The following is a 25,866-nucleotide window of genomic DNA, read 5'->3' on the forward strand; positions in this document are numbered from 1 at the left end:
TATAAACCCGTTTTCTGGCATCGCTTGAGCAGAACCTGTTAACACCAGCAAAGAAACACATCTCCAATTCACGGTAAAACCCGGCGTCTGTGGCTGCTGTAAAATTCTGGCAACCACAGCTGCCGGTATTTTACCTTAAATTAGAGATGTTTTTTTTTTTTTTCCTTTTTCTTCATGGTGTGTCCATCGATACTAACTACTATCTGATGCATGTTTGAATAAGTAAAACGATTGGACATTTAAGCTAATCCATCAAAACACGCCATCTGATCATGTATTTGTTTATTTTCTACATCTGTTTGTTTTGAGTTGAATCAAGTCTGAATCTTGATACTGTAAATAGCACTGAAGACACTGCCGATCAACCTACGAAGGAACTTTCTCTGTGGGCGTGAATACTGAATAGTGTAGTTTCGTTATTCAGAAAGCAGATAACAAAACACTGATCTTCAAAGAATAAACTAACTTTACTGCCTTGCTATGCTAATGATGGTATGGAAATAATTTGAAAGTTCTTGGAAGCCTTCATTGTTATGATACAAGCTGTCACACATAAACATGTGTATTAGCTTTTTAAGTTGAAATCAATTCTCTTGTCCCCGATCTTTATTCATATCCCAATGCAACCAAATTAAATTTGTCCACAGCTACTAAAATAATTCACCCAAAATAATACAAGCAGGCAACGGTGAAGGTCAACATTTAGTGTCTTTATAAAACAGATTTGCAAAATATAGCCAAGGCTCATTCATTTAAATACACATAAATAGCAAGAAAATACTTTCCCATTTCAGTTCAAATAATTCTTGCACTCATCAGTGCGCAAATCAGAGATGAACATTGCATGAAAAAAATTTGGGCCAAAGTTCCCGCTGAATTGTTGCACCAGAGCAAAAAAAAAAAAAAACACAAGCATACTCTTGTAGCTAAAGCGGCTGTAGATTAGGCAGAATTGTACAGCATCCAAAGATACACATATTTCTAAATATTAAAACAGAGTTGTATTCAAGTCAGATATCAAAGATCTCATCTTTGGATGAATTTCTCAGTCTGTAAAGAGCAATATACATATATAATCTGTTTTTTTTAATAATGATTATTTTACATCATCAGCCACATTACCGTAATTAACACCACCACGGCCAGAGGTTTTATGTACAATAGTGCAGATGAGGAGCTTAAATCAGAACAAGGCAGTGGAAGATAACCCATAAATATCCTTAAGTATCCTGATTTAGGCTTCAAGTGGTTTTATTTGTGATTTTCTTTTTTCTTTTCTTTTTTTTTAAGAAAAAAAATGGACAGATTAATTATTTAAGCTCTGGTCATTTCAACCATGTAAACACAATTATGAAAAACGACTTTCATTGATTCGAACTTAAATTTCCTGCTGTACATCCTTTTTTAGCAAAAATGCTTCGAATCTGTCAAATCTTGCTTTTTCTCGTTTTGTGGCAGAACTGTGTCGTGAGAAAACACCATTTTACAGGATTATCAAATGCTTTGGAGATATATGTAAACATTCATGGGTTTGAACAACTATTTCATAACTTAATTGGACCGTATGAAGAAGAAAAAAAAATACAGCTTTACCACTGCCACATCAGCAGGCTTCACAAAGTTAACTTTTTCCTTTTTATAAAAGGTGCTTTAGCTTCCTGGAGCAGAATAGACACAGAAATTAAAGAGATTTTCTTGTGCTTATTTTTACTCTACAGATTAGAGTTCATTTTGCCGACTCGGGGATGGGTGGAGCACGCTCCAGTCTCATGGTCCATGGGTCAGCGGTTGCAGCGTAAAATGGAGAGTGGGTAAGCATTTCTTCTCCAGCTAGGGCAAAGGCAAACACTCCCCTCTGCCTCAAAGCTCCAGCCTTCTGCTCCTCCGCGACTTGCCTTCCTTCTGCTTGCCGTTCCTCCCTGCTCTCCCTGACCGAGCCGTCTAAACTCTTAAACCCTAAACCTCTACCACTGAGGCCGAGGAGCTCCCCCAGTCCATGGTTCTTAACACCTTGGTACGCGGGACTCAGCCCGTTCTCCTCCACCTGACCGGCCGACACTGTGGGAGGGCACAGGAAGCCAGCGGCGGGGGCGGACCTCCAGGCTGACGGTTTCCTTCCTCGTCGGGGACGCGAGATGCGACAGCTCTGCCTCTTGATGTGTCGGTGGAGGTGGTCGGAGCGCGTGAAGCTCTTGTAGCAGTGCTCGCACTGGTAGGGACGGACACCAGTGTGGATGCGCAGGTGGTTCTTCAGGTCATAGTTGTGGACAAACTTGGAGTTACAGTGAAGGCAGATGTAGGGACGCTCACCCGTGTGCTTCCGCATGTGGATCTTCAGTTTGTCCTGCCTGCAAAAGACAAGATGCACACATTATGAGGCTTGAAAAATAGTGACAAAAATGAGAGGGTGTTGTCCTTTGTAGTTTCTAGTGCTTAATGTCTGCTGTGACAAAATTATACCCTTGTCCTAGAATAGAAGCGGAAAATGCAAAAAGTAGGAGGGTGTAGTTAACAGAGATAACGCTGATAGAAAGAAAAATGAGTGGAGGGGTTTTCCACTTTGAACTCTTTGATATTTAGATGAGATGAATGTAGATTAACCTCAATCAGAAAAACGGCGTATTTTTCCGATAACCCAGCTGTTTCAAAAAAGCATTTAAAGCAAAACATGACTCTGTCTTCATGTGGTTTGTTGTTCACGTACCTTGTGAATCGCACCTCACAGATTGTGCACATGTAAGGTTTCTCCCCCGTATGCGTCCTCATGTGTCGCGGCAGTTTCCCGGCTCCTTGGATGACTTTATTGCAGATGGGACACTGCTGTGAGGCTTTGGGTTTCATCTTTCTCTCCTCCTCCAGCTGCCAGGGTGGAAACAGCGCCCCCAGGTGGGATGCTGAACTCAGGAAGCTCAGGTAAGACCTGATGTCTGCCTCGTCCTTGATGTGACTCTCTGACGACGCTGAGCCGGCATTGATGGTGCCTCCCAAACCCGAGCTGACAAATTCTTTCAGGAAGTCGCCTTGGAGCAGACTGGGAGGGACTTCCTCCTTTATTTCCTCCTTGATGATTTCTCTTTTCACAGCTAGATCGAGGGGCCTCGAAGGCTCGAGAAGCGAGGAAGTTGGGAAGGTGTGAGGCAAGCGTGTTTGTGGCGAGGACCCAGTGTGGGGATGCACAGGGTTCAGGAGCTGCTGGGGGAAAGCTGGGAACTCTGCAGCCCACACAGAGGGGTAGAAGCCAGGCATGAGAGGAGAGAAGTTGGCCCTCCGGTCAAGTGCTGACATCCGGGGATAGAGCCCTTCCTGGAGAAGAGACTCAATGGAGAAATCCTTGAGGGCCCGACTCTCCATACTCTCCTTTAACACAAAAAGCGTCAACAGTAAATTTTTCTGTAACGTGACAAACCTGAACACATAAATAGCAAACAGGAGTGTAACAAGATCTTGGGATATTATAACCTCACAATATGTCTCGAAGAGGAGAGGTCTGCATTAGGAAGCCTACCGTGTCTTTTAGCGGGTGTCTATGTCTATTAATATAACTGTATCACATTATTAAGGCCACAAAATAAAAAAATAAAACATAAATGCTGTGCTTTCTATTTTTGAGTCTTGGAAAAAAGAAAGTAAGTAGTTCTTGTGTTGATGATTTAGCCAAATAATCTTTTTAGGCTAGTTACAAAATACTACCATAGCAAAATCAGTACTTTGGGAATTGATAAGAGAATGGCATAAAAGTTTGGGATTATGGCATAAATACTGCAGCTAACAAGCAATTAGCTGCTAACATGTGTGCTTTGAATCTTCCTATCAAGGCTAAACTGAGGGGATTGTTTTACGGTTATGTCTGTATAGATGTCTCATATTTTGAGTGGTATGTAGGATTGCACCCCTAGTAGCAAACAGACATACCTGTTTACCCCTGATGTTGTCTGGAGATTGTGACTGGGACAGTTGGTCCAACTGTCCTTGGTAAGTGGAGGTACTGGGAGGAGAAGAGTCCTCCGTCCCCAGAGGCGTCTGCTCGCCTCTGCTCTCCAACGACTGCAGAGATCTCTCACTGACGTTGTCCTCCTCCTCCTGCTCATCCTTCCTGGAGCCCATGTCTTCCTCCTCATCCTCCTCTTCCTCTTCTTCCTCATCTTCCTCCTCCTCCTCTTCATCCTCCTCTCCTTCATCCTCCTTTCCTTCTCTGCCACCACCTCCATCTCCGCTGTCCATGATCTCTAGACATACGTTGATAATGCAGGGGATCTCGAGCATCTGTGCCGCTGTCAGGATCTCCTTGACGTTGGAGGCGGTCACTGTCAGGGTAGAGGTGTAGGCAAACTCCAGGATGGCTGTGAGGGACTCTGGAGCCACAAAGTCGATTTCGTACACGGCAGCGGTATGATGGGGGTCTCCGCCATCTGTGGTCGCAACGGTAAAGAGCTTCTTAAAATACTGGCTACAGGCAGCTAGAACGGAGCGGTGGGTGCGGTACTCCTGGTCACGGACGATGAGGACGACGTCGCAGAGCAGCCCGTCTCGCCGCTGCTCATTGAGGCTGCAGAGAACATCACTGCTGTGGTTTGGGAAAGGGATCCCAATCAGGTCATCCTCTCTGTGATGAACCATCCTCCTCCCTCTGTGTCTGTTGAAAAGAAAAAAGAAAAAAAAAACGCAACAAAGTCAGACAAACTGAAACGTCTGAAAAGAGATGTTTGCTTAATTACATTGCATCTGAGTGATTTATGCACTTTGTAAGAAACTAAATATGTTCTGATTTAAAGTTAAACAGTGGTGGTTTTCACATGAATGGTGAGCCCCTACACACTACATACACACTCACTCCACTGAGCAAACTTTTTCTGCTAAAAAACAAACAAAACTATTTACTCAATAATACATAAAACTGATGCAGAGGGATGATATTTGTTTTTTTTACAATATTTTTGATAAAACCTTTTTTTACACCATCAAGAGAATTTACAAGTTAATAATTTGACAAATCTGTTGAAATCTGAGTTCTAAAGCGTCTGTAATCACTGCAGAATAACTCAGTCCGAGTTTGACCTGTTGATATATAATTATTGTCATTCTTTTCTCATGCTGTTGTGATCCTAGTGCCAAAGTCGGTATTGAAATGCCCGTTTTTCTATCAAGAACCTAGAACTACGCAGCTGACCAATCTGAATATTTAGGATTTTGAACCACAGATGTTCAATTGCAGGCCAAAAACACAGCAGGAATAGCCCTTTATTTTGGGGCCATGTCATAAGCTCTTAATCGTGTGTAAGACGGCGTGTACAGAAAAATATTCTTACATTGTACACACTACAGTGGAGGGCCCATTCTCATTAACTGGACATGAAAACACGCTTTTATTTATTTTTTTTGCTAAGTTGCGCCCACCCATGCTGGTTCTGTCCTGAGAAAAAAAAAAGCCAAATAACCCATGTCAAGAATCACCATTGTTACAGTGAAAATTATTTTTAGATAATTTGCTGTAACATATTTGATTTATCATGTTTTATTTTCCCGTTTCTTTTCGACTTCACTCTAAGCCAGACTTCCGCTACATATCAGCACCACAAAAGAAATTGATATGGCTGTAGAAAAAATATATTTAATGCTGAAGTTATTTTTCAGTCACTATAAATAATTTGCATTGCAAACAAAATCAGTGAGTCAACCATTTTGAAGTGGGGGTATATAAATAATTTGAATTGAACTGAATAATTTAAACCTCATCTGCGTAGCAAACTGTCACATATTAAACAGTGATTAATTTGAACATGCCTCATTTGATTTCCTGTTGGCATTTAATGATAAGTCTCGTTTCCTGTTCCTCTCTGCTGAAAGCTGCATCGTGAAACTTAATTTTCAGCGAGTTGCTTCAAAGATTTTGCAGATGGCCCTTTAAATTTTAAAAAGGTCAAACTTTTTTTTTTGTTTTAAGAGTGCTGTGGGTTGGACATGCTCGACCAACACCTGATGTGTTGGGTTTTTGCAAAGGACTTAATAAGCAATGATGATTAAAACTAATACTGTTCACGCACTGAGCCACAATCAAGCTTTATTCCTTCTCGCAGTGCTTGTTTGTGTGCCATCTGTGCAGTGCAGGCAACAAGTGGTAAATACAGCACGCCTCACTTTGAGCAAACATCACATTCTTGGGTAATATTTATTCTTGAAATGTGTTATTAAAAATCCTTGTGTGGCAACTGTGAGTTAGGGAAGCCCATCTTCTTCATGAAGCATAAAGCACACTTTTCAAAATCTTTTTTTATCTTTTTTCTTTTTTTTAGTTTGGATCTGAGAGGTGTGATACGTGCGTGGCGAGGTTTCTGCGATAATGTCCGTCCTTCTCGTCTTGTGCCTGGAAGATTTGAGCATGGAGCAAACCGATACTTTCATGTGAACAATGCAGTTTGTGACTGGGATGTGGTAAGAAGAGGGGGAGAGAGCAACAAAAGAGGTCAGATTGTTCTCTAGATACTGTATCCTGTCAAAAATGCTTACTTGCAATCAGTTCTACACTCCTTTGGCGGGGGCCTAATAGAGCTTTCTCTAAGCTGTGAGCCGTAAAACCTCTCCTCCCTCAGTTTGTTTTCCCGACGTTCCTGAGTTCCTACCTGTTGATTCACTGTGCTGTTGTTTATGCTCAGAGTGATAAAACTTCCTCTGGCAGAGCGCTCGCTCATTCACATCTATGAATAGAGCTCAAGCTTAGCCATCCACACTTTGGTGGTCACCGGAGGCATGTGTAGATAAACACTTTGAAGCAGCCCCGAACACCACAGCTGCATTGTTGACTGGCTCTAAACGGGCCAGTGCCGAAGCCACATAAATACACACATACACCAAAAAAAGTGCCTTTACTTTCTTCTCGGCGCAGCTCAGAATCACAATAAAGAAAAATACAAAAAAAAAAAAAAAAAAAAAAAGGAACAAAAACACAGAGAATCCCTAAGTTCACCTGCAGGTACGCAACTTGGATACCAATCTTACATGTAGTTTATTCTTGTCGATCTTGTTGCTTGGTAACTGAAGCCGAGTTCATGCCATTGATACTGTGTGGACATAATTAAAATGTCTGTGGAGGGGGCGGTGGTGCAGCGTATAGGGCTGCAGACCAGCTCTCCTGCCTCACAGTGCAAGGGAGAACAAAAATGACCAGACATATAGAGAGGAGGCAAGCAAGTAAAATTTAAATAGTACATGAAATATTATTTTGATCTTGTTCACATTCTGTATTCATTCTCATTATCTATGAAATTTGTAAAACAACTTTGTCACTATTTAGATCCGAAGGATAAATTATAAGTTTAATGTTTTTAGCTGATTTAATTCATGTGAATTTAGTCTGCAAAAAAACATTGAATCCAGTTGTTTGATCAACCCTGACCGCCTTAAAACTGGATTTATACATCACTGTACATCCCATGTTGATATCTTTCACTTTTTCACGACATTTTTGTTGCTCATCCAGAACTGTGTGAACAACAAAAAACGTAGTGCTGGGAAGACGATTCTTGTTGGAATTGTCTTTCCAATAAGATCTTGATGTGGGGCTTAGCTTATAAAGATGTGAGGATTTCGCAACCTCTGTACATCATTCACAGGCGAAACAGCTTAGCTAAAAGGTGGGAGAATCTCCAGTTAGAGATCAGATGGCCCTAAAAGTTCCCTAACAGGTTGCACAAACACAAGCCGAGGGGCCCCTCCCTGGAGCAGCCTGCCAAGGCAAACAATAGTGCAAAGCTTAGAACAACACGGGAGTGGATAAGAGGGAGAGAGAAAAAGAGTCAGGGACTGGGGAGGGCTCGGGCGCACTAGCCGTCATCCATTTCTTTTCTCGAACCATCCCACATCGCTCCTGAAACCGTGGGGCCACGTGCTGCTGTTGCCGTTTGCTCTCTCCATGCCCTGGCGAGCGCCACTCCCCTTCGTTCCCACTGTTTGCCTGCCACTAGATGCAGCGTTTGGCTCTCGGTGGCCGGCCCCCTAATTACAGTGTGGAGAGGATCTGAGGAGGATGTGCCACATAGGCAGGGAGGGGAGGAGGGCACAGCGTTCCCACCGCAAGGTCCTGGAGCGACATTTTCATCAAGCCAAACAGTCTTAACCCTTTACACACATACACACATGCACACGCTCACACGCACTTACACACCCCACCCACCCATCCAAGCAGCCAGGGTGGGGACGCCTTGAGAAAGGGCACTGGTAATTACTATGACTCAGAGTCCATTATTTCTTAAAGCAAAGTTAAGATCGTCAACAAAAAAACCTCAGTGGGTTCTCGTAAGCTTGTAACAAGTGTTCATTAAAGATGAGACTTTAAATTGATCAATAAAAACAACAAAAGTCTCATCTTTTACACCTCTGCCGGGATGAGCTTTTCCCAGAATGATAATCTCAAATAAGAAAACCCCACGATTTCACTGTATTTGCACAGATGTTTTAGGCAAAATACATAACATGTCAGTTAAAACAGACAAGTTCAACAAAAATCTACCGCTGCTAAATTACAGTAAGATTTGTATTATTGTACTTAAAAAAATTATAATTCCATTTATTTATTTTGAGTTTGATATGTACCTAAACATCTAAATGTATTCGTATTTTTCAATTCCCTGTTGCTCATTCTACAGTATCACAGGTACAGTGAGATTTTATTAGCTGGTAATTAGTTGGGGTATCTGCCCGAGTAGCTAGCCTGCAGTCTGCTGCTTAACTGACTCATCTCTTATTTGTACTTGTAAAGCTGTTGTTTTCTAACGTTTATGGGTGGCACTCCTGAGCTTGAACACTGCGATTGTTAATCTTTTTTTTTTTATTATTTTATTTTGCAAAGAGGCTGTTTTGTGGAGAAAAAGGTGTAGAAGCTGTTTTTTTGAGCCAGGAAACCAGCAATGCAAAGCAATAGGTGGGGGAGCGTCAGCACATCGGTACTTTATGCTTCATGCGGCCGGAAAAAGCTCAGATCATTCAAGCGCGCTTCTCTCTAACAGGACTTTAAGCCATAGCAGCGGCGTATGGGAAAATTTTGGTTTTGAAACCTAAATTTTGTGTTACAAGTTTATGCGCATGCCTAGTTCGCAGTAATTCTGTGTAAAGCTTTGTAGCAACAGATTTTTCAAAGTATCTGCTTCTAATAAAGGCTTTTCTGTGTCTTTCTCTGCAGCGGCCACGTCTCCGCTCATGCCTCACTTAGTCACCAACACTTTCAACTCAGCACTCCCACCTCAAATTATGTGTCACCTCTATTCACTGTTGTCTTTCTCCAAGAACTTCATCTGCTTTCCGGGCGCTGACCACCACCTTCTTCTCTTAATCTTCCTCCTCCTCCTCCTCCTCCTCCTCCTCCTCCTCTTCCTCCTCTTTCTGTCCATGCTGCAGCTGTATCATCATTATGCCCGGAGTGGAGTTGCTAACTCGTCCCCAGCCCTGACCGCTCAGGCCACAAATCAGCAGCTAATGTCCATCTTGAGCCCTCCTTGTCACAAGCAGACACTCATTTGGCCTGTTAGCTACAACAGCCAAAGCCCACTTTAGCCCTGTCAGGCCAGCGCGTACACCTGACCCACATGCTAAATCACCATCAGCCAGAATCCACCCGTCACCAACTGGCCATAGCAAACGCCTGCTAAACAGCTGTCACAGACGGACAATTGCCCAGCCAATAATTTGACAGAGACAATTCACCTCCTCATTAAAGAGAGGACACTCATTTAAGCCGTTGTGTAAGCCCAGTCCATTATCACCAGTAAACAGTGCACCTGTTGCTGCAGGACACCATTCACGCTCCAAGCTTCTTCTTTTTTTTTCTTTTTTTTTTTTTTTAATGGGACAGTTTTTGAAACTTTTTCAGATACATGGGGATAATTTTCATGCTTAAGTGCTGTCAATTACAGCAGCGGAGTAAGGTTTATAATGGGATCTGTACTGTAATGAAGACATGTCAGAGACGAGGCGTAGTAAACTGGTGTAAAAGTTCACTAGTGGATCAATTTGAACAAAAATATAAGTTGCAGAAAGTACTTTGTATTGCTTACTTACAATTTCTTTTAAGAAATATAATAAATATATGTTGCTATAATTTTATTAATTGTACATTTTGAATGCTTATGTTGCCAATTGTCACTATACCATTTGTTCATAATATATATGTCTATATGTGTAGATATATATACATTTACACCTATGTATATTCACGTTTTTGCTTAACAAGTCACTGATTGTGATACATTTTGTGTTCAACTTTATTTCAGTGTATTTTTTGTGTATTTTACTGATATACATTGGATTCTAACCTTTGTCTGCAAAGTGTGTGTGTATATAAGTGTTTATATATATATATATATATATACATACATACACACACAACCTGTATGAGTCGTAAAGCATATATGAGCATTAATCTCTACTACAATACTACAAAGTTGGAGACGTATTGCTGAAAAACTGAAAGATATTTATGTAGTTGTAGTAGTTAAGCAAGCACAGCATTTTTCTGACACAGATCTGCTACTGTATATTTTTTTATCACACTTAATAAGCATGTTGAGTAGGTGTCTCTTTTTTATATACTTTCAATTTATGTCATTAACAGTGGTATCTGCTTAACTGTGATAAAAACAAACTTGAGTGAAACAAACAGCAGCAGGTAAAAAGCTTTAATCATGACACTTTTTTGTGTCATTGCTGCATTTTGTGACATGACGTAAGAAGGCGATGAGAAGGGGCGTGTAAACAGTAATTTGCAGCTTAAGTTTAAATCCATAACATGTTTTTATTTTGTCCGCACTCCCAAACACCTCCTTTAACTTTTACGAATCACCTGAGTATTTATTTTGGATTTCGCCGAGAGAACATCGCCTGAATATGGAAACTGAAATATGTAATTACACCAAACGACCCAAACACACACTTAAAACTTCACTGAAAACTGCTCTGTTTGCCACTTTGCAGATGTGTTATGATGCTAAATCTGCTCCGGTTATTTTCACTCCCTCTTTTTGTTTTTTTTTTCTTTTTTCTTTTTACAGCTCATGTATTTAAGCTGTAGCTTGAAAAAAAAACTGTGAATCATTGGGTCATTTTTATTGACCAGTTTCATGCCTTTCCAGAGTAAAGCAGAGCTTCAGCACTCATAAACATTGAGTAAGGCACATGTGCACGCTGTAACACAATGCACAAGTGTAAGCTTGTCCACCACCATGCTCATGTTGTAACTCCTTGACAAATTATTATAGACTTTTCCACACAATCGCACACCTATGTGCATGGTGCACAAGTCTTGCTTACACATAAATTTACACATGTCTTGATACGCTCTCTGACATTCCACAGCTATCAGCAAGCATCACCCACCTTCTTTCAGCTTTCACGATTCCCCTCACGTGTCTTTGTATTTCCAGACTACTAAGAGGCTCCGCTGCTCCTCACTTGACCTCTCAGCATCCCTCTCTTAAAACTGAATTGCAGCTGCCGCGCTTTCTTTCTTTTTTTTTTTGCCCAGCTGTCAAGCAGGTCAGTCCATTCAAAAGCTCCTCGCTCTGGGCACTGATGCCCATTCAGAAAAATAAAATAAAAATAAGAAGAGGGAAGAGAAAAAGGGGGAGAAAACAAAAAACAAACAAAACAAAAAAAGCACCTTAAGAAAAAAATATCCAGTGGTTGGAAACGGAGCAGTGCATGAACAGAGTGTGAGCATCGGGGTCTGAAAACGTGTGGAGTTTAGAGTCAGGCTCAACGGCTCAGAGTGTGTGCGCGCAGCTCATGTAGGACGAGAGCGAGGGAGTGAGAGGAAGGGAGGGAGGGCAGCAGCACTGCGCTGTGGAGATGTCGCACCACTAGTTTTTATAGCAGGGTGGGTAGCTGGAAGATAATAATACCCCATCCTCCTCCACAACACAAGTTTAAGCGCAGTGTGTAATAAGCCCGTGGCGCAGACACCCTCTGATTTAGGTCAGACAAAATGAATTTTTAGTTGTGTTAGAGTGGATTCTGCTGTAAAGGGACCGGGGCAAAGAAACTCGAAGGGGTTGTTTGGGGAGACCGAGGGAGGGTTAAAAAAAGCAGCGGAGAATGAGAGAGAAAAGTTGGACAGCGTCTCCGTGCACCTCTGTTGGCTTAGGGTGAAGAAACGACTGCATCTCGAAGCTGCTTGCTTTCATTTTTAACACCTGTTTTTACTTGCTCTTCAGCTGCTGCAAACTCTTAAAAGTGGAAGTTTTTGCTTTTTGTTATAAATCCGGCATTTAACAAGCGATTGACCCCTCTAGGCAAGCTTTAGTTCAAAAACAGGTGGCGAGGTGGTCACCAGACTCCATAAATACTTAGAACAGACTAATTACTGAAAAACATCACAATAAATCAGCCCACTCTGCCATGCTGCAACCTACACACACAGAGAGCGAGACTTCTATAAAACTGGCTGGTTCAGGGAGTTGTGTTAATTTGAAAGGAAATATTACTTAAAAAGCTGAGACTAAATCCGACCACAAACACAAAAACATACCACAGGCAAGAGTGCAGACGTGCATTGTTAAACCGTCAAATAAAACCCAAGGTTTCAAAACCCGGCTCGCAGACGACTGAGCGTTGGATTCCTGTTTTGAGTCAGAAAGCACAGAAACAGGCAGGCAGTTGCTGATCATGCCATCACCTCAGTTTGAGGAGGAGAGGAGGAAGTTACAGCAAAAAAAGGTGAAGAAGAAAGTAATTGAGCTTAGCGGGGTTTAGTTAAACATCAAAGCTACACAATGCTGTGGACGAAGTATCAACGATCCCTGAATTTTTCCACCTTTTCAATGTATTTTAGTTGGATTTCATGTGATAGACTACTGCTAGGGGAAAGAAAAATAATACATAGTTGCAGCTTTCCACAATACAAGACTGAAACCTTTTGACTTTTAGAAAATGGATCAAGTTCAGTCAGACTGAATGGAGAAAATCTGTAAACATAACTTCTCAATTCTTGCCACTGATTCTCTGTTGGACTAGGATTTGAACTTTGAGTCATTCTAATCAACAAATATGCTTTAATCTAATCAATCCATTTTAGGTCTTGCCAGGTTTTAGGATTGTTGTTCTGCTTATGGGTAAATTCCCTCCAGTCTCTCCTAGTTTTTCTTTCAGGATTCTCCTGTATATACAGGTCCTTCTCAAAAAAATTGCATATTGTGATAAAGTTCATTATTTTCCATAATGTAATGATAAAAATTAATCTGTCATATATTTTAGATTCATCGGACACCAACTGAAATATTTCAGGTCTTTTATTGTTTTAATACTGATGATTTTGGCATACAGCTCATGAAAACCCAAAATCCCTGTCTTAAATAATTTGCATATCATGTAAAGGTTCTCTGAACGAGCAATGAACCTGATCATCTGAATCAACAAAGTAACTCTAAACACCTGCAAAAGATTCCTGAGGCTTTTAAAAACTCCCAGCYTGGTTCATTACTCAAAACCACAATCATGGGTAAGACTGCTGACCTGACTGCTGTCCAGAAGGCCATCACTGACACCCTCAAGCAAGAGGTGAGACACAGGAAGAAATTTCTGAACGAATAGGCTGTTTGCAGAGTGCTGTATCAAGGCACCTCAGTGGGAAATCTGTGAGAATGAAAAAGTGTGGCAGAAAACGCTGCACAACGAGAAGAGGTGACCAGACCTTGGGGGACCTGTGGAAGCAGTGGACTGAGTCTGGAGTAGAAACATCCAGAGCCACCATTCACAGGCGTGTGCAGGAAATGGGCTACAGGTACTGCATTCCCCAGGTCAAGCCACTGTTGAACCAGAAACAGCGGCAGAAGCGCCTGACCTGGGCTACAGAGAAGCAGCACTGGACTGTTGCTCAGTGGTCCAAAGTACTTTTTTCGGATAAAAGCAAATTTTGCATGTCATTCGGAAATCAAGGTGCCAGAGTCTGGAGGAAGACTGGAGAGAAGGAAAGGCCAAAATGCCAGAAGTCCAGTGTCAAGTACCCACAGTCAGTGATGGTCTGGGGAGCCATGTCAGCTGCTGGTGTTGGTCCACTGTGTTTCATCAAGGGCAGGGTCAATGCAGCAGCTATCAGGAGGTTTTGGAGCACTTCATGCTTCCATCTGCTGAAAAGCTTTATGGAGATGAAGATTTCATTTTTCAGCACAACCTGGTACCTGCTCACAGTGCCAAAACCACTGGTATTACTGACCATGGTGTTACTGTTGGCCAGCCAACTCTCCTGACCTGAACCCCATAGAGAATCTGTGGGATATTGTGAAGAGAAAGTTGAGAGACGCAAGACCCAAAACTCTGGATGATCTTAAGGCCATCGAAGCATCCTGGGCTCCATAACACCTCAGCAGAGCCACAGGCTGATTGCCTCCATGCCACGCTGCATTGAAGGCTGCAAAAGGATTCCTGACCAAGTACTGAGTGCATAACAGAACATAATTATTTGAAGGTTGACTTTTTTGGTATTAAAACACATTTCTTTTATTGGTCGGATGAAATATGCTAATTTTTTGAGACAGGGATTTTGGGTTTTCATGAGCTGTATGCCAAAATCATCAGTATTAAAACAATAAAAGATCTGAAATATTTCAGTTGGTGTGCAATGAATCTAAAATATATGACAGTTTAGTTTTTATCATTACATTATGGAAAATAATGAACTTTATCACAATATGCTAATTTTTTGAGAAGGACCTGTTCCATCCTTTCTCATCAGGCTCTTGACCAGCTTTCCCATCCCAGTTGAAAAGAACAATGCCCAGAGCATTATTCTTTCACCACCATGTTTCACTATGGGGGTTGGTGTTATCAGGGTGATATGCAGCCTTGATTTTCTGCTACACACAGATACCATGACAAGAATTGATATTTTGATCTTAATCTTGGTGTATGTAATTTTTACAAAAAAAATTGTTTTTTTACGCATTTGTTAAAACTACCACCATGTCGTCACAGTATAACATGAGACTGATAATCTGTGAAAAGATCAAGTCCTACTGGCCAATTGTGACAGCTTCAACAAAAATGTAAAAACAATAAATATGTATATTTTTAACAAAGGTTACATACTGCAGCTGTATCTGTCTCCTATAGTTCTTGTGCATAAACTGAAGAATTTCACTAAAGGCCAGAGTTGTCGAGTTGATAACTAGCTGTGGATCTCTGCAGCTCCTCCAAAGTTACCATGAACTTGCTCTCATTGCACGGTCTGTCAGTTGTGCAATACTATTTCTATTTTAGGATGTTTCTTGTCCCTCATTATATTGTTTTTTTTTGTTTTTTTTTGTAATCTACAACTAGCCTTTCATGCCTTCAGAGAATAATTACAGTATTTATACTGAGATTAAATTACACACAGGTGAACCTCAGTGGCTGTTAAAGGCAGTTTGTCCTACCAGATTTGATTTAGGAATATCAGAGTAAAGGGGCCTAAATAAACCACCATATTTTATTGTCCATCTGCTTCACAATTAGGCACTATTTTATGTTTTTAGCCCCATAAACAGTTATTTTTGACTATTAAAAACTTCTGCTGTAGTTTGAGCTTTCATTGTGTCAATGTTTGTTTCTTATGGTGAGGAACTGGAGAGAAAGAAATGGGGCAAATGTTTCATAGTCAAGCCAAATCTTATGACAAAGCACATTCACACAATCTGAAGCAGTCATTGGGCTTTCCTGTGTGACATCATTAAACCGCACCCTGTGTAGTACTCCTCTTTTTTTCTTTTTTTTTTTTTACATTTTAGAGATACATGTAACACATCAAGCTAATGTAACCATCAGCATAAGCTAAAAAAAAAGCCCAAACATTTCAAAGTAATGTCTCAGGATTTCCACTCAGAGAGGTAGAACACACTCTAAGCCATTGTTTTCTTTGTGGCTGCTGCATTTACAAATCTTCTAAAATACTTCAAACCATCCATACAGTATAACCAACAATTATTCTGTAAAAGCTGTCAGTTTCTGCCATAAACCTTGACTAGCCAAGCAGAAATCAGAATGAGTGTACATCAGGCTGCCATGCCCACTTCCCCCTACCGAGGAAAACATGGACCAAAGCAAACCACAGCCTGGGCCGATGGTGGTTTACACTGTTTTGTACAGGGTGAGAGTTGAGGGCAGCTCACATTGGCATCCAGTATATATAAACAGGGTTAGCCACAAACTGCTCGTAGGCCAGCCAGACAGCCAGAAAAATAAGAGTTTGCCATCCTATAAGGATGACTATCTGCTCTAAACAGAGCACAGCTACTGTAGCAGCTTACGAACTGCTACCTGTGAGGATGGCTATATCCCCAAATGTTTGTTTTGTTTGTTTTTTTTTTTCATGGAAAACTGTCATAAAGAAAAAAAAACATGTCTCTACACCTATAGTAGTGACACAGACAGTAAAAAAAATATCTAAAAAGGGAATACTCCTAATTTCTTATTTTTAAAATGTGAGTGAAATCTGAAGCGGTCATTGAAAAGAATGATTTTCTCCTTGTGTTCTCATCTGGTGCCGGCTTAGTACTCATAAATACACGAGTCTTCGTGTGATTAGAGTCACAAGACATGAGGACTCAAAGGGCTGACAGAGTAAGAGTCATCTGTTTTGTCTGTGTGTCTGACTGATTGAGTGGCCTCTCAGCGTACCTGTTTACCGCCACCTGCTGCTCCCAGCAGGACACACGTACCATGCCACCAGATTGGCGCTTTGGAGAAGGGATGGGGTGTGAAAGAAGCAGCTTAACATAAAGTCAGGGATGCTCTGGTGCCATTCTCTGCTTGCTTTACTGTACTCTACTATAAAACGTCAAGATAAAAACATCTAGAACAGGAAGGGAACCTAAACGCAACTGAAAATGAGGCTCAGTATTTTGAAAAAACATTCACAACATCTTAACATTGTCAGGCCTGTAGATTGTCAATATCAACATGCCCCTTGTACCAGAATCCTGTAGATTTAGCCAAAATCCATATTTATATTTTCTTCTAGAGCTAATTCAGATGCATAACTACTTACCTTTGATACTTGCATATTAACTTAGTGAACTCTAAGATTAGATACATTGATATCTAATCTTATTTTTAGCAGTCCACTATGTCTGCTAAAATTGTGAGATTGTGCTTCCCACAACACTCTTCTGTGTGGAAGTTGTTACTTGGGGAAGAAAGCTAAAAGTTGCCAAAGTTTAGGGTCCCTGTGCTTTTAAAAATGAAATCAAGAGAGCACTAAAAAATGTAAGAAGCAACTGGTAAGCAAAAGGAGGGCAGTCTCTCCATTCAGTCTGCTGCAGCACAGATGTAGACTTTGAAAACGATGGTCATTTCACTCATTTGCCATTTTTGTAATGCACTTTCTTTCGTTTTGCATTTTGATTCCTTCTGGTACAAAAAGAACAGGACATGAATTTGTACTGTTTGCACTGTTTTATCCTTTTGAGCTTTGGTCCTATTGGAAGATGCATAAAATGGGTGGAAACCTTATAGTAAAAAATAAAGGTCCAAATTCCCCTGAAAATGAACATGAAAAGTTATACTGTAGTAATTTGTAATGTTCTAAGTGTAAATAAAATGTTAAAGACGGTTCAAAATGTCAACACTAAATCAGTTATTTAGAGTTATTATAAATATTGCCACTCACACTTGAAGGAGAGGCAGACATTTTGTATCTGTTCTTTTGTCTTCTTATGTTGTAGCTATTAGAGAAACTGATGTAGTCCAAACCCTTTATCAGGAGGTCAAACACAGAGAACAGTTCATCTTTGGCTAACAGGTATCTTTACGGCATGGGATAAATGCAGCAAATTGCATAATTTTAAGAGGATCCATGTTTGTTGCTTCAGTTGATGATGGTTTTACTGCTGATTTATTTTTTTCTAATATTGTAACCAGTTAATGCATCACTTGAATTAAAATTTTTGGATTCCCTACTTTAGTGGACTAATGAGCTGATAAGAATTGAATTTCACCCTGGAGATGGCAAAGTTTATAATGTGTATGCGTGATGTGTGTGAGTAATGAAGCGTGTACTCTGCAGACCTACGCGCTTAGATATCTGCACATACACCAATCTGACCAAAACAACACATTTGGTACTCTTGATTTCTAACCAGTTAATTTTGTAACTGGAATGATTATCAATAATTATTCTTCTGACATCAACTAAAGTAATTTGAATTTAACCTACAACATTTTTTTTTTTGTCATTTCGATCTTAAACCCCACTAAGATTTAGTCTTCATTCACTTTTTTTTTTTTTTATAAATGTTTTGTATTTTGTGCAGGAGGATTTGCTCATCCTCACCATCAAGGTATTCTACTTTGTCTTAAAATAGATCAGACAAATTTCTGACATTACTGTACATTTTGTAAAGGTTTTAGTTGAACTAGTCCGTGCAGAGAAGCTGATGGGTGAAATCATGGTGGTGGGAGTAAAATATAGATGCGAAGTCAACAAAGAGATCAATGACAACTACCCTTTTTCCGCTGATGAATACTCAGTTTTCTCATTGCCCTTTATGAAACACACTCTTAATGTGAGTGCATTCTACCCTAACCTATTTAAAAAGAGGATATCAATTACTAAAACCCCCCTAGACAGGATGTTGATTGGTCTTTAAATGGAATCGAGCACCTACACACCTGGTAGACTGTTTCTCTTTTCATCACAATTCAGTGGGTTTACAAAGGAAGTCGAGTGGGACATCAAAGAAGTACATGTCACCCTTTCTGAAGCCATAAATGAACAATTTTTTTTCTCTATTGCTAATGAGTAATTACTTTTACCAACAAGCTCCAGGGCAAGCTTCCTTTTGCCATTTCACACATCCAAATTATAAACAAATAATAATGCGCTAATATACTTAATCCCTGCAAATAATTTCATTTATCTTACTAGATAGGTACTATTGGAATTATTGGTGAGCAAAATTTTACTGCAGTTACAGCTGCAAATCTTTTAGGAAATGTCTCTACGAGCTGCACACATATAGAGATTCTGATCAGCTTTCCTTTCCCTTATCACAACAAGCATGCACGTTGCTGCGGCTACCTTGTTTCATGATGAGAATGGTGCATTCAGTGATACTCGTGGTTAACTTTACACCCCACACAGCATTTTCATGACGGCAAAAAAAAATAAATAAATAAATTCCAACCATCTCTGTGTTCTTTATGGATTGTTGCAGAAGCAAGCAGCAGATTAATGCCACCAAACCAACTCGTGACCTTTACCCTGGTGCTTCTGAGGCCAGGTGTGGTCGAGCGTGGGAGAGAGGCAGAAAAAGGAGGCAGCGAGTGGAGAAATATAGCATGATATAAACCCCCAACTCACCAGCTCTGCCTTCGAAAGTCCAAGGACAGAGAGTGATTCTCAGACGAATTGCAACTCGAACAAAAAGGGATTTGTGTAAACACACTGTCGTCTCAGTGAAGTCATTAGAACTAACCTCGGAGCATGCCATTCGGATGAGTGAGGTTAGGGTGTTTCCTTTCTGTTGACCTGTCTGTTTGTGCTTAACTTTCTCCTGTTGTGTCTCATTTTTCAAACACCCTAATCAGCTTTGGAAGCTTTGCCAAAAGGGAGGTAAACTACGCATCCTGCACATCGGGAACTGCGAGTACCAAAACAGGCAAAGTTACAGTGTTACACAGCTGGGGCTGCGTGAGTTCTTGTAAATCCATTGCTGTGAAGCTGAACAAGTTTCTTACAGTAAAAATAAATTTAAAAAAAAGACTATTAATAAAGTTTGAAGAGATTTTTTTTTTCTTCCTGCTCCTAACAAATATGGAAATTTATTCTGAACTATTTATCCAAATCTCCGAACTGCAAACAAAATGTTAGAGGAGTCAAACTTCTTTCTACCACTTCGAAGATTAAACTTTGCGATGCATTTCAGTTGTTGTGTTCAGCTGATTGGCCTGGTGTCAACATTTGTGTGTGTGCGCGGGTAAGTGTGTGCTGTGAGGGTCGTCAGGTGAATGAGGACAACTCCTTATGGTGATAACGAGAAGGAGGCCAGCCTTGGTGGGACAGCCTCTGTCTGCCCTCGGGTAGTGTGTGTGCGTGCGTCTGTGTATGCTTGTGTACGTGTGTGTGTGTCAGCAGGAGAGCCCTCGGGCACTCTGACACCTCCTAATTAAAACCAGTCAGGCTGCAGGGCAGGGGAGACAGATGCCTGTCATGAAAACACACTTTCACACACACACACACACACACACACTTTCACGAGGCAGCGGACCTCGTTCAACCACATGCACGCTTACAAACACACGACTGTGATGTGTAGGTCAGTTATTTTTGGATGCAAAGTCACTCGCGTCCCACCCACTCAGGTATTAAAACAGGTAACTAAATTGTTTCTGGCAAAGACGCAAAAAAAAGAAAAGTGGTCCAATTAATAAATCTGCTAATCTTCTGAGTCAAAGAAAATCATAAATGTTTTATTGGTCAATCAATTCAGCAGTCATCTTGAGGTTAAATCAACAAATTAAACCAATACTCTCACTTATTTGATTTCCATCTGAACCCTGTTGGATTATTTTTGGCATGTTCACCAATGACAATGCATCAAGCGGAAGTTTCACTCATACAAACCCTCGTATGCCATCATCATGACCCGTGGTGGCTTCCATGTTGACACTCGTGTCTCTCTCCCACAGCAGCGAATGAGACATAATTGTGCTGCATGTCTGCTACCTGCATGCTCTGTCACATTTTATCTTCGTTCCCACATGTACGAGCCGGAGCTGCAGGCGGCCACGTATAGTTCTTAGCAGGCTAACTGCTGTTTGTCTGGGGTGGGTGGGTGGATCAAGGCACGCTGCTCTCCCTTTTTCTCTCCCAGTGATTAGATAGCATAAGCAGGCCAGCTAGCCTAACCCACACACTCATGTCTCTAAAACTGCCATCCAGCCCTGCTTTCTCTCTCACTGCCTCTCACATACAGGTGGGTGGACCCACTTATTCAACCCAGATCTTGCTTTTACACATTATGAAATCGTGTCTTTTTTTCCCCTCTCTCTCTTTCTTTCTTGTTTGTCTCTCCTTAACCCTCTCATGCCGAATGACATTCGACTCCCGTGTTTCCTGCACGTCTTTGTGCTCTCTACAGCAGAGCTTTAATTTTCTAATTTACCAGATGATTATTTCGTCTGACTGCCAAGCTGAGAATTATGTCTCTTTGTACTTGTCTCCAGGTTGAAGCTAGGTGGGTTGCCAGTGGTGACAGGGCCCTATTTTGTATTATCTAGGTAACATTCAGGAAACACCCACAATTTGTATGTACAAATGCTTCATTTCTCTACCGCATTATGAATTGTGGCTGTCACTGACATTTCTGAAGTTGAAAACGAAAGGCTTGCGCATTTCTGAGATGACTTTGACCTCTTTAATGATCACAAAAACCACCGTAAGACACATTATGACTGATGTTATAATATAGATTCAAAGAAAATGGAAAAACTTGTCAGTTGTTAATGAGGTATACCTGATTTTTTTTTTTTTTTGTGAACTTTGTTTATTCAAGTGCAACAAATATTAAATAGAGTTTGTTTGTTTGATGGGGTTCAGTAAGTCATAAAGTTTGATGGGGTTCAGTAATTGCTGAAAGGAGACCTAAACACAAACATACTTATTTATGGTACATTGCAAACATAACCTTGAACTTGTTCAGGTTTTTCCACTTCACAACCACTTATTTTAATGGATGTATTGGATCAATTTATTTTACAAAGTGAAATAAAAATTCTTGCAGAGCCACATTTTGGTGCCATTCTGCAAACAGCTGCATGTCTTTTCCTGAATGTTTTCACAAGTTTTGAATTTTGAGAAGAAAAGTTCACCCGTGCATCTTTGTAAACTAGCTCAGGCTTAGTATGAAGCAAAGCCTCTGTGGAGAGTTTTCAAGTTTTCAAAGTTTTCAGGATTTTGCCTAATACTATCACCTGAGAACGTGAATGGACTACTCTAAGCCGTGAACACGCTTTCACAGTTGTAGCTCAAAGTTCAAACGGAGATCAGATGATCTCCGTTTCTGATCTTGGCATCATTTTCATTTCACTTTGCTTGGTCTAATGCATTGAAATGTGCATGTGCAACATAGAGAGATAAGAAGTCTCAGTGGGTGTGAATACTTTTTCAAGGCACTGGGGGAAAAAAAAAAAAAGCTGCGGGTGTAAAGAATGATGCAAGCTGTAAATGGAAGAAAGGTGGAGGATTTAAAAGAGGCGGAGAAAAAGCGGGAGTGTTGACCTCTGTGAGTGCGAGAGGCTGCCTCCCGTGGCTGCTTTGTCGTTAGAGCCAAGCGCTGTGTTTCGTGAGGAACGCAAAAAAAAAAAAAAAAGTACATAAATCCCACAGAAGGAGCTTTTTTGGCAAGGCTCTGGCCTCACACCCACGGCAGCCTCTTCAAGCCTCCTCCCATCCCCTATTCATCTGTGAGGGGCGGCTTACTCACCCAGCCCAACTCCACACAACAAAACCTGGACCTCGATCCTACGGAGGGGGGCGGACGAGCGCACACGCTCACAGACATGGCTGCCATTCCATTGCAGACATGCAAACACACAGACACTTGTTTCAAACTGAACATGCAAGAGCTTTTTTTTTTCTTTTTGTTTTTGTCTTTCAATCTGTATTAAGTGTATCTGGTTTTTGACAGCTGCCGCGATCAGATCTGTCATCGGAGGTCAGGATTAGATTGAGCATGCCGGTGTAAACGCTGTTACATGGACGTGCCCACACGCTGTCAGGTGGGAAGAAGGCGTGTGGACTCATTCACGCTCTTAGCATCACAATGAACGCGTTGGGAAAGATTTTTGCAGTCATGAAGCCACATCCTCATTCATTAAACATGCACAACCCTTTAAAGAACTGGTTATTGGTTGCAAAACACACAAAAACGTGAGCATTGCCTGTCTTTTACATTTTTTTTGTAAACATTTTTGTGTGCGTGCATAAAACAGGGTTTTAAAAAGGCATATGTTCCCTTACAATTCTCTATTGTCTCAATATTATTTTTTCAGATCATCCAAATGTAGATATCAGACATGAGTAGCTTCAAATGATGATTTATCTATTAAGGGGGAAAAAGCTATTTAAACAGAAAAGCTAATTGTCCCTTTAATCAGAATTGTTTTTAATTTAGCCACCTTCAAGGGTTTTCAAACATAAAAGGCCACTACATCCAGCTACTACATCCCAGTCAGACTTAAGTCAGAGCCTTGATTAACATCAAAACCTTCACTTTATTTGAATTTAAAGCAGTCCGAGGCAAAATTGTTGGTGTGCTATGGAACTTCTGCGAAAGACAAGTTTGCTTAAGTTTAAGGCAACAATGAGCAGACATTCTCCCTTAGGATTATCAGTCAGTGAGCAGAATTTATGGTTCCATCAGTTTTGTTGTGCCTATCCAGGTCCTAAATCCAGGTGGATCTGGATGCATAACTTCCAACAAGGTCTACTATTGCATCATTTCCCAAAGTATTATCCCAACACTCTTGGTGATCTTCTATATGTTTTCTGTCAAACATAATTCAGGCCTTAGTGCTCTTTTTGCTTGGCAGTCGTCTTATTCTTAATGTTGTTTAACAAAGATTGACTTCCACTGAGGTGATTGAGGCCTGCAGTGCTTTGGATGCATTACTGGGTTATTTTGTGACGTTGTAGATGAGTTGTCAATGTGCCTGGAGTGATTTTGGTTGGCCGATCACTCTCAGTGTACCATTCCATGTTTTCACACTGTGGTTAAAGTCCTAAAGCATTAGAAAAAAGTTTGTGGTCCTTTCCTGATAGAGGTCAGGAACTGTATCTCATCTGGTTTTTTTTTGTTTCTTTTAGATGGGGGTCATATTATCTTACTTTTCTCTCTCTTGTAACCTACTTCATGTTGTTGGACTTCATGTTTAAGGGACTTCTTGATTTTACACATCCGGTGGTAATTAGCTAGCGTAGCTAGTGAAGTTTAACAAAGCTTTCCAAAACTTTAGGAGTAACAAAAGTTAATTCACGGCTTTAAAGGCATAACTAATAAGTTTATTTCATGTTTTTTTTTTTTTTTTACATTTGGCGTTATAAGGTTAAACCTTTCAGTTAAGGGTTTTTGTTTTTTTTGGCTCTCAGGTTAGACTCATGCGGTCGCTTCCTTCAAAGAGTCAGTACATTAAGAGCACAGCCTTAAACTGCACAGCGTTCCACAGGCGGGACTGTACAAACACGAATGAAATCTGCCTCTGGTGATGTTTGCTAAACACACCGACGTAAGAGAGGCCCTGCAACAAAAGACTCCAGAGGATCAGGTTCAATTCAGATAATCCTGGAGGGAGAAAGAGGCAGACAGAGGACTGTAGTAAAGGGTGTGTGCATGTGAAGAAAAGAGGTGTGGTGGAGTCTGTTTGTGTTTTTTTTTTTTTTCCCCATCTCACCCTCACTGCGACAGGAAGAGAGCTCTATAAGTTCTATTTGCTCCTTTTTTTTCCTTTAATGTATTTATGATGAACACTGATAAGGCTGACGGCACACATGTCTCTTTAGTATAAATGTATTTACATAAAAGTGCTTTTAATGATCAGAATTGCATGTTTTCATGCTGTTCTGCATTGCAACGCATTCAAAATCAAGTTTATCCTAAGATCTTTAATCTTTTTCTCTTTGTCTGTTTTCAAAAAAAAAAAAAAAGTGATGCAAATGTTAATGTGGTTCGCATGATGTGAAACTGCATTAAACCACAGTTGACTGTTTTTAGATCGGTGTTGGGAGCTGATTAAGCTTGTGAACAACATGCAGTTTGATTGCAAAAAGGTTCTGAGCATTGATTGAAGTGCGTTTCAGATGACTTGAAAAGTTAAATTAACCACTCGAGTCTAATTTACTCTCAACAGAATGATCAAACTCTCCGTTCAAACTTTCCGATCATTTTACAATAAATCAAACTCGGAGGTGCCTCTCTGCAACCCGCGGTCGAGCAGACGTGACATATAGTGCTATCACCCTTAAAGGTTAACAGTTATTCATGCTGTTTCATGGGGAATCACAGGAAGAGTGAAATAATTTTGACTTTCACACCTCTGCCCCCTCATCTGCTGCACAGAGTGCCTGATCTGAGGCGTAGATTAATGTAAACCGTAGGCGCATTTCATCTAACAGCATAAATAGAGTCCGCAAAGGACAGATGTTCCCCTCAGTGCGTCTTGTCGGCTGTTACAACCTTATCAGTGAGACACTCTTGTGCTGTGGCGCATAAGTCAGAATCAAGGCTGACAAGAATACGAAGCGTCATAAATCTTTCTGCTGTTTTACAAGCCGCTGAATTGATCAGTTGAAGCAAGAATGAAAAAAAACAAAAACAAAAAAAAATTGTTCTGGTTCCAGCCTTGTCATGCTTTCACTTGCTTCCTCTCAGAGAGGTTTTCACCGCTCGCACATCTGTCACAAAATATGCACTGGAAAGCATCTGGATTGCACCGCTGGACACACATTTTTTTTTTTTTTATCTTCTTTTTGTTTTCTTAACGAGAGACTTGAAGCCACTTGCAACACAAAATAGCAGCACAGACCAGGATAAAGTCAACCCTCGTTCTGACTTTTTTGAAACGGAAAGAAAATATAAGCCTCTCATTATATGCTTTTTTTTTAAAAGTACGTAGGAAATAGCTGTGTTACAGTGAAAACAAATGCAGAAAAGAAGAGAGTGAATCAGAAAGATGTCACTGACCTTTAAGGAAGGAAAGTTTTGATTTCAGTTCCTCTTTTGGTGCGCTCTCTCTCCCCGTCAGGAAACTCAACGCTGGCAGACTTGTGAAAGTGAGAGCGGCCGAGGTAGACACTTAAAAATTTGCTCCGAAGGTGTGTCGTTGATTTGAGGGGAGTGAAAAGGTACCGTTTTC

General features: G+C 40.7%; 1 protein-coding gene across 2 annotated transcripts; it reads right to left on the reverse strand.

Annotated features, from left to right (window-relative positions):
- Nucleotides 1-689: 689 nt before the first annotated feature.
- On the reverse strand, nucleotides 690-25,866 carry zbtb7c (zinc finger and BTB domain containing 7C). 2 transcript variants are annotated; one of them, XM_008424479.2, is made up of 4 exons: nucleotides 25,695-25,866; nucleotides 3,913-4,633; nucleotides 2,705-3,357; nucleotides 690-2,348 (listed from the first exon to the last, which is right to left on the reverse strand). In XM_008424479.2, exons 2-4 carry the CDS (start codon nucleotides 4,615-4,617, stop codon nucleotides 1,727-1,729), a joined length of 1,980 nt encoding a protein of 659 aa, XP_008422701.1. In that variant the 5' UTR covers nucleotides 4,618-4,633; nucleotides 25,695-25,866; the 3' UTR covers nucleotides 690-1,726. The 2 variants fall into 2 exon arrangements, with proteins under 2 accessions (XP_008422701.1, XP_008422702.1); XM_008424480.2 differs by lacking the exon at nucleotides 25,695-25,866 and adding an exon at nucleotides 11,362-11,450.

Source organism: Poecilia reticulata, linkage group LG12 (genome assembly GCF_000633615.1).
Source record: "Poecilia reticulata strain Guanapo linkage group LG12, Guppy_female_1.0+MT, whole genome shotgun sequence".
NCBI classification, from domain to species: Eukaryota; Metazoa; Chordata; class Actinopteri; order Cyprinodontiformes; family Poeciliidae; genus Poecilia; species Poecilia reticulata.

Coding starts and splice junctions, on each gene's coding strand:
- zbtb7c (XM_008424479.2), bottom strand. CDS start 4,617: ATGGTTCATCACAGAGAGGATGACCTGATTGGGATCCCTTTCCCAAAC. Junction 3,358..3,912: donor ACAACATCAGGGGTAAACAG/GTATGTCTGTTT, acceptor TTTGTGTTAAAG/GAGAGTATGGAGAGTCGGGC. Junction 2,349..2,704: donor TGTGAGGTGCGATTCACAAG/GTACGTGAACAA, acceptor TGTCTTTTGCAG/GCAGGACAAACTGAAGATCC.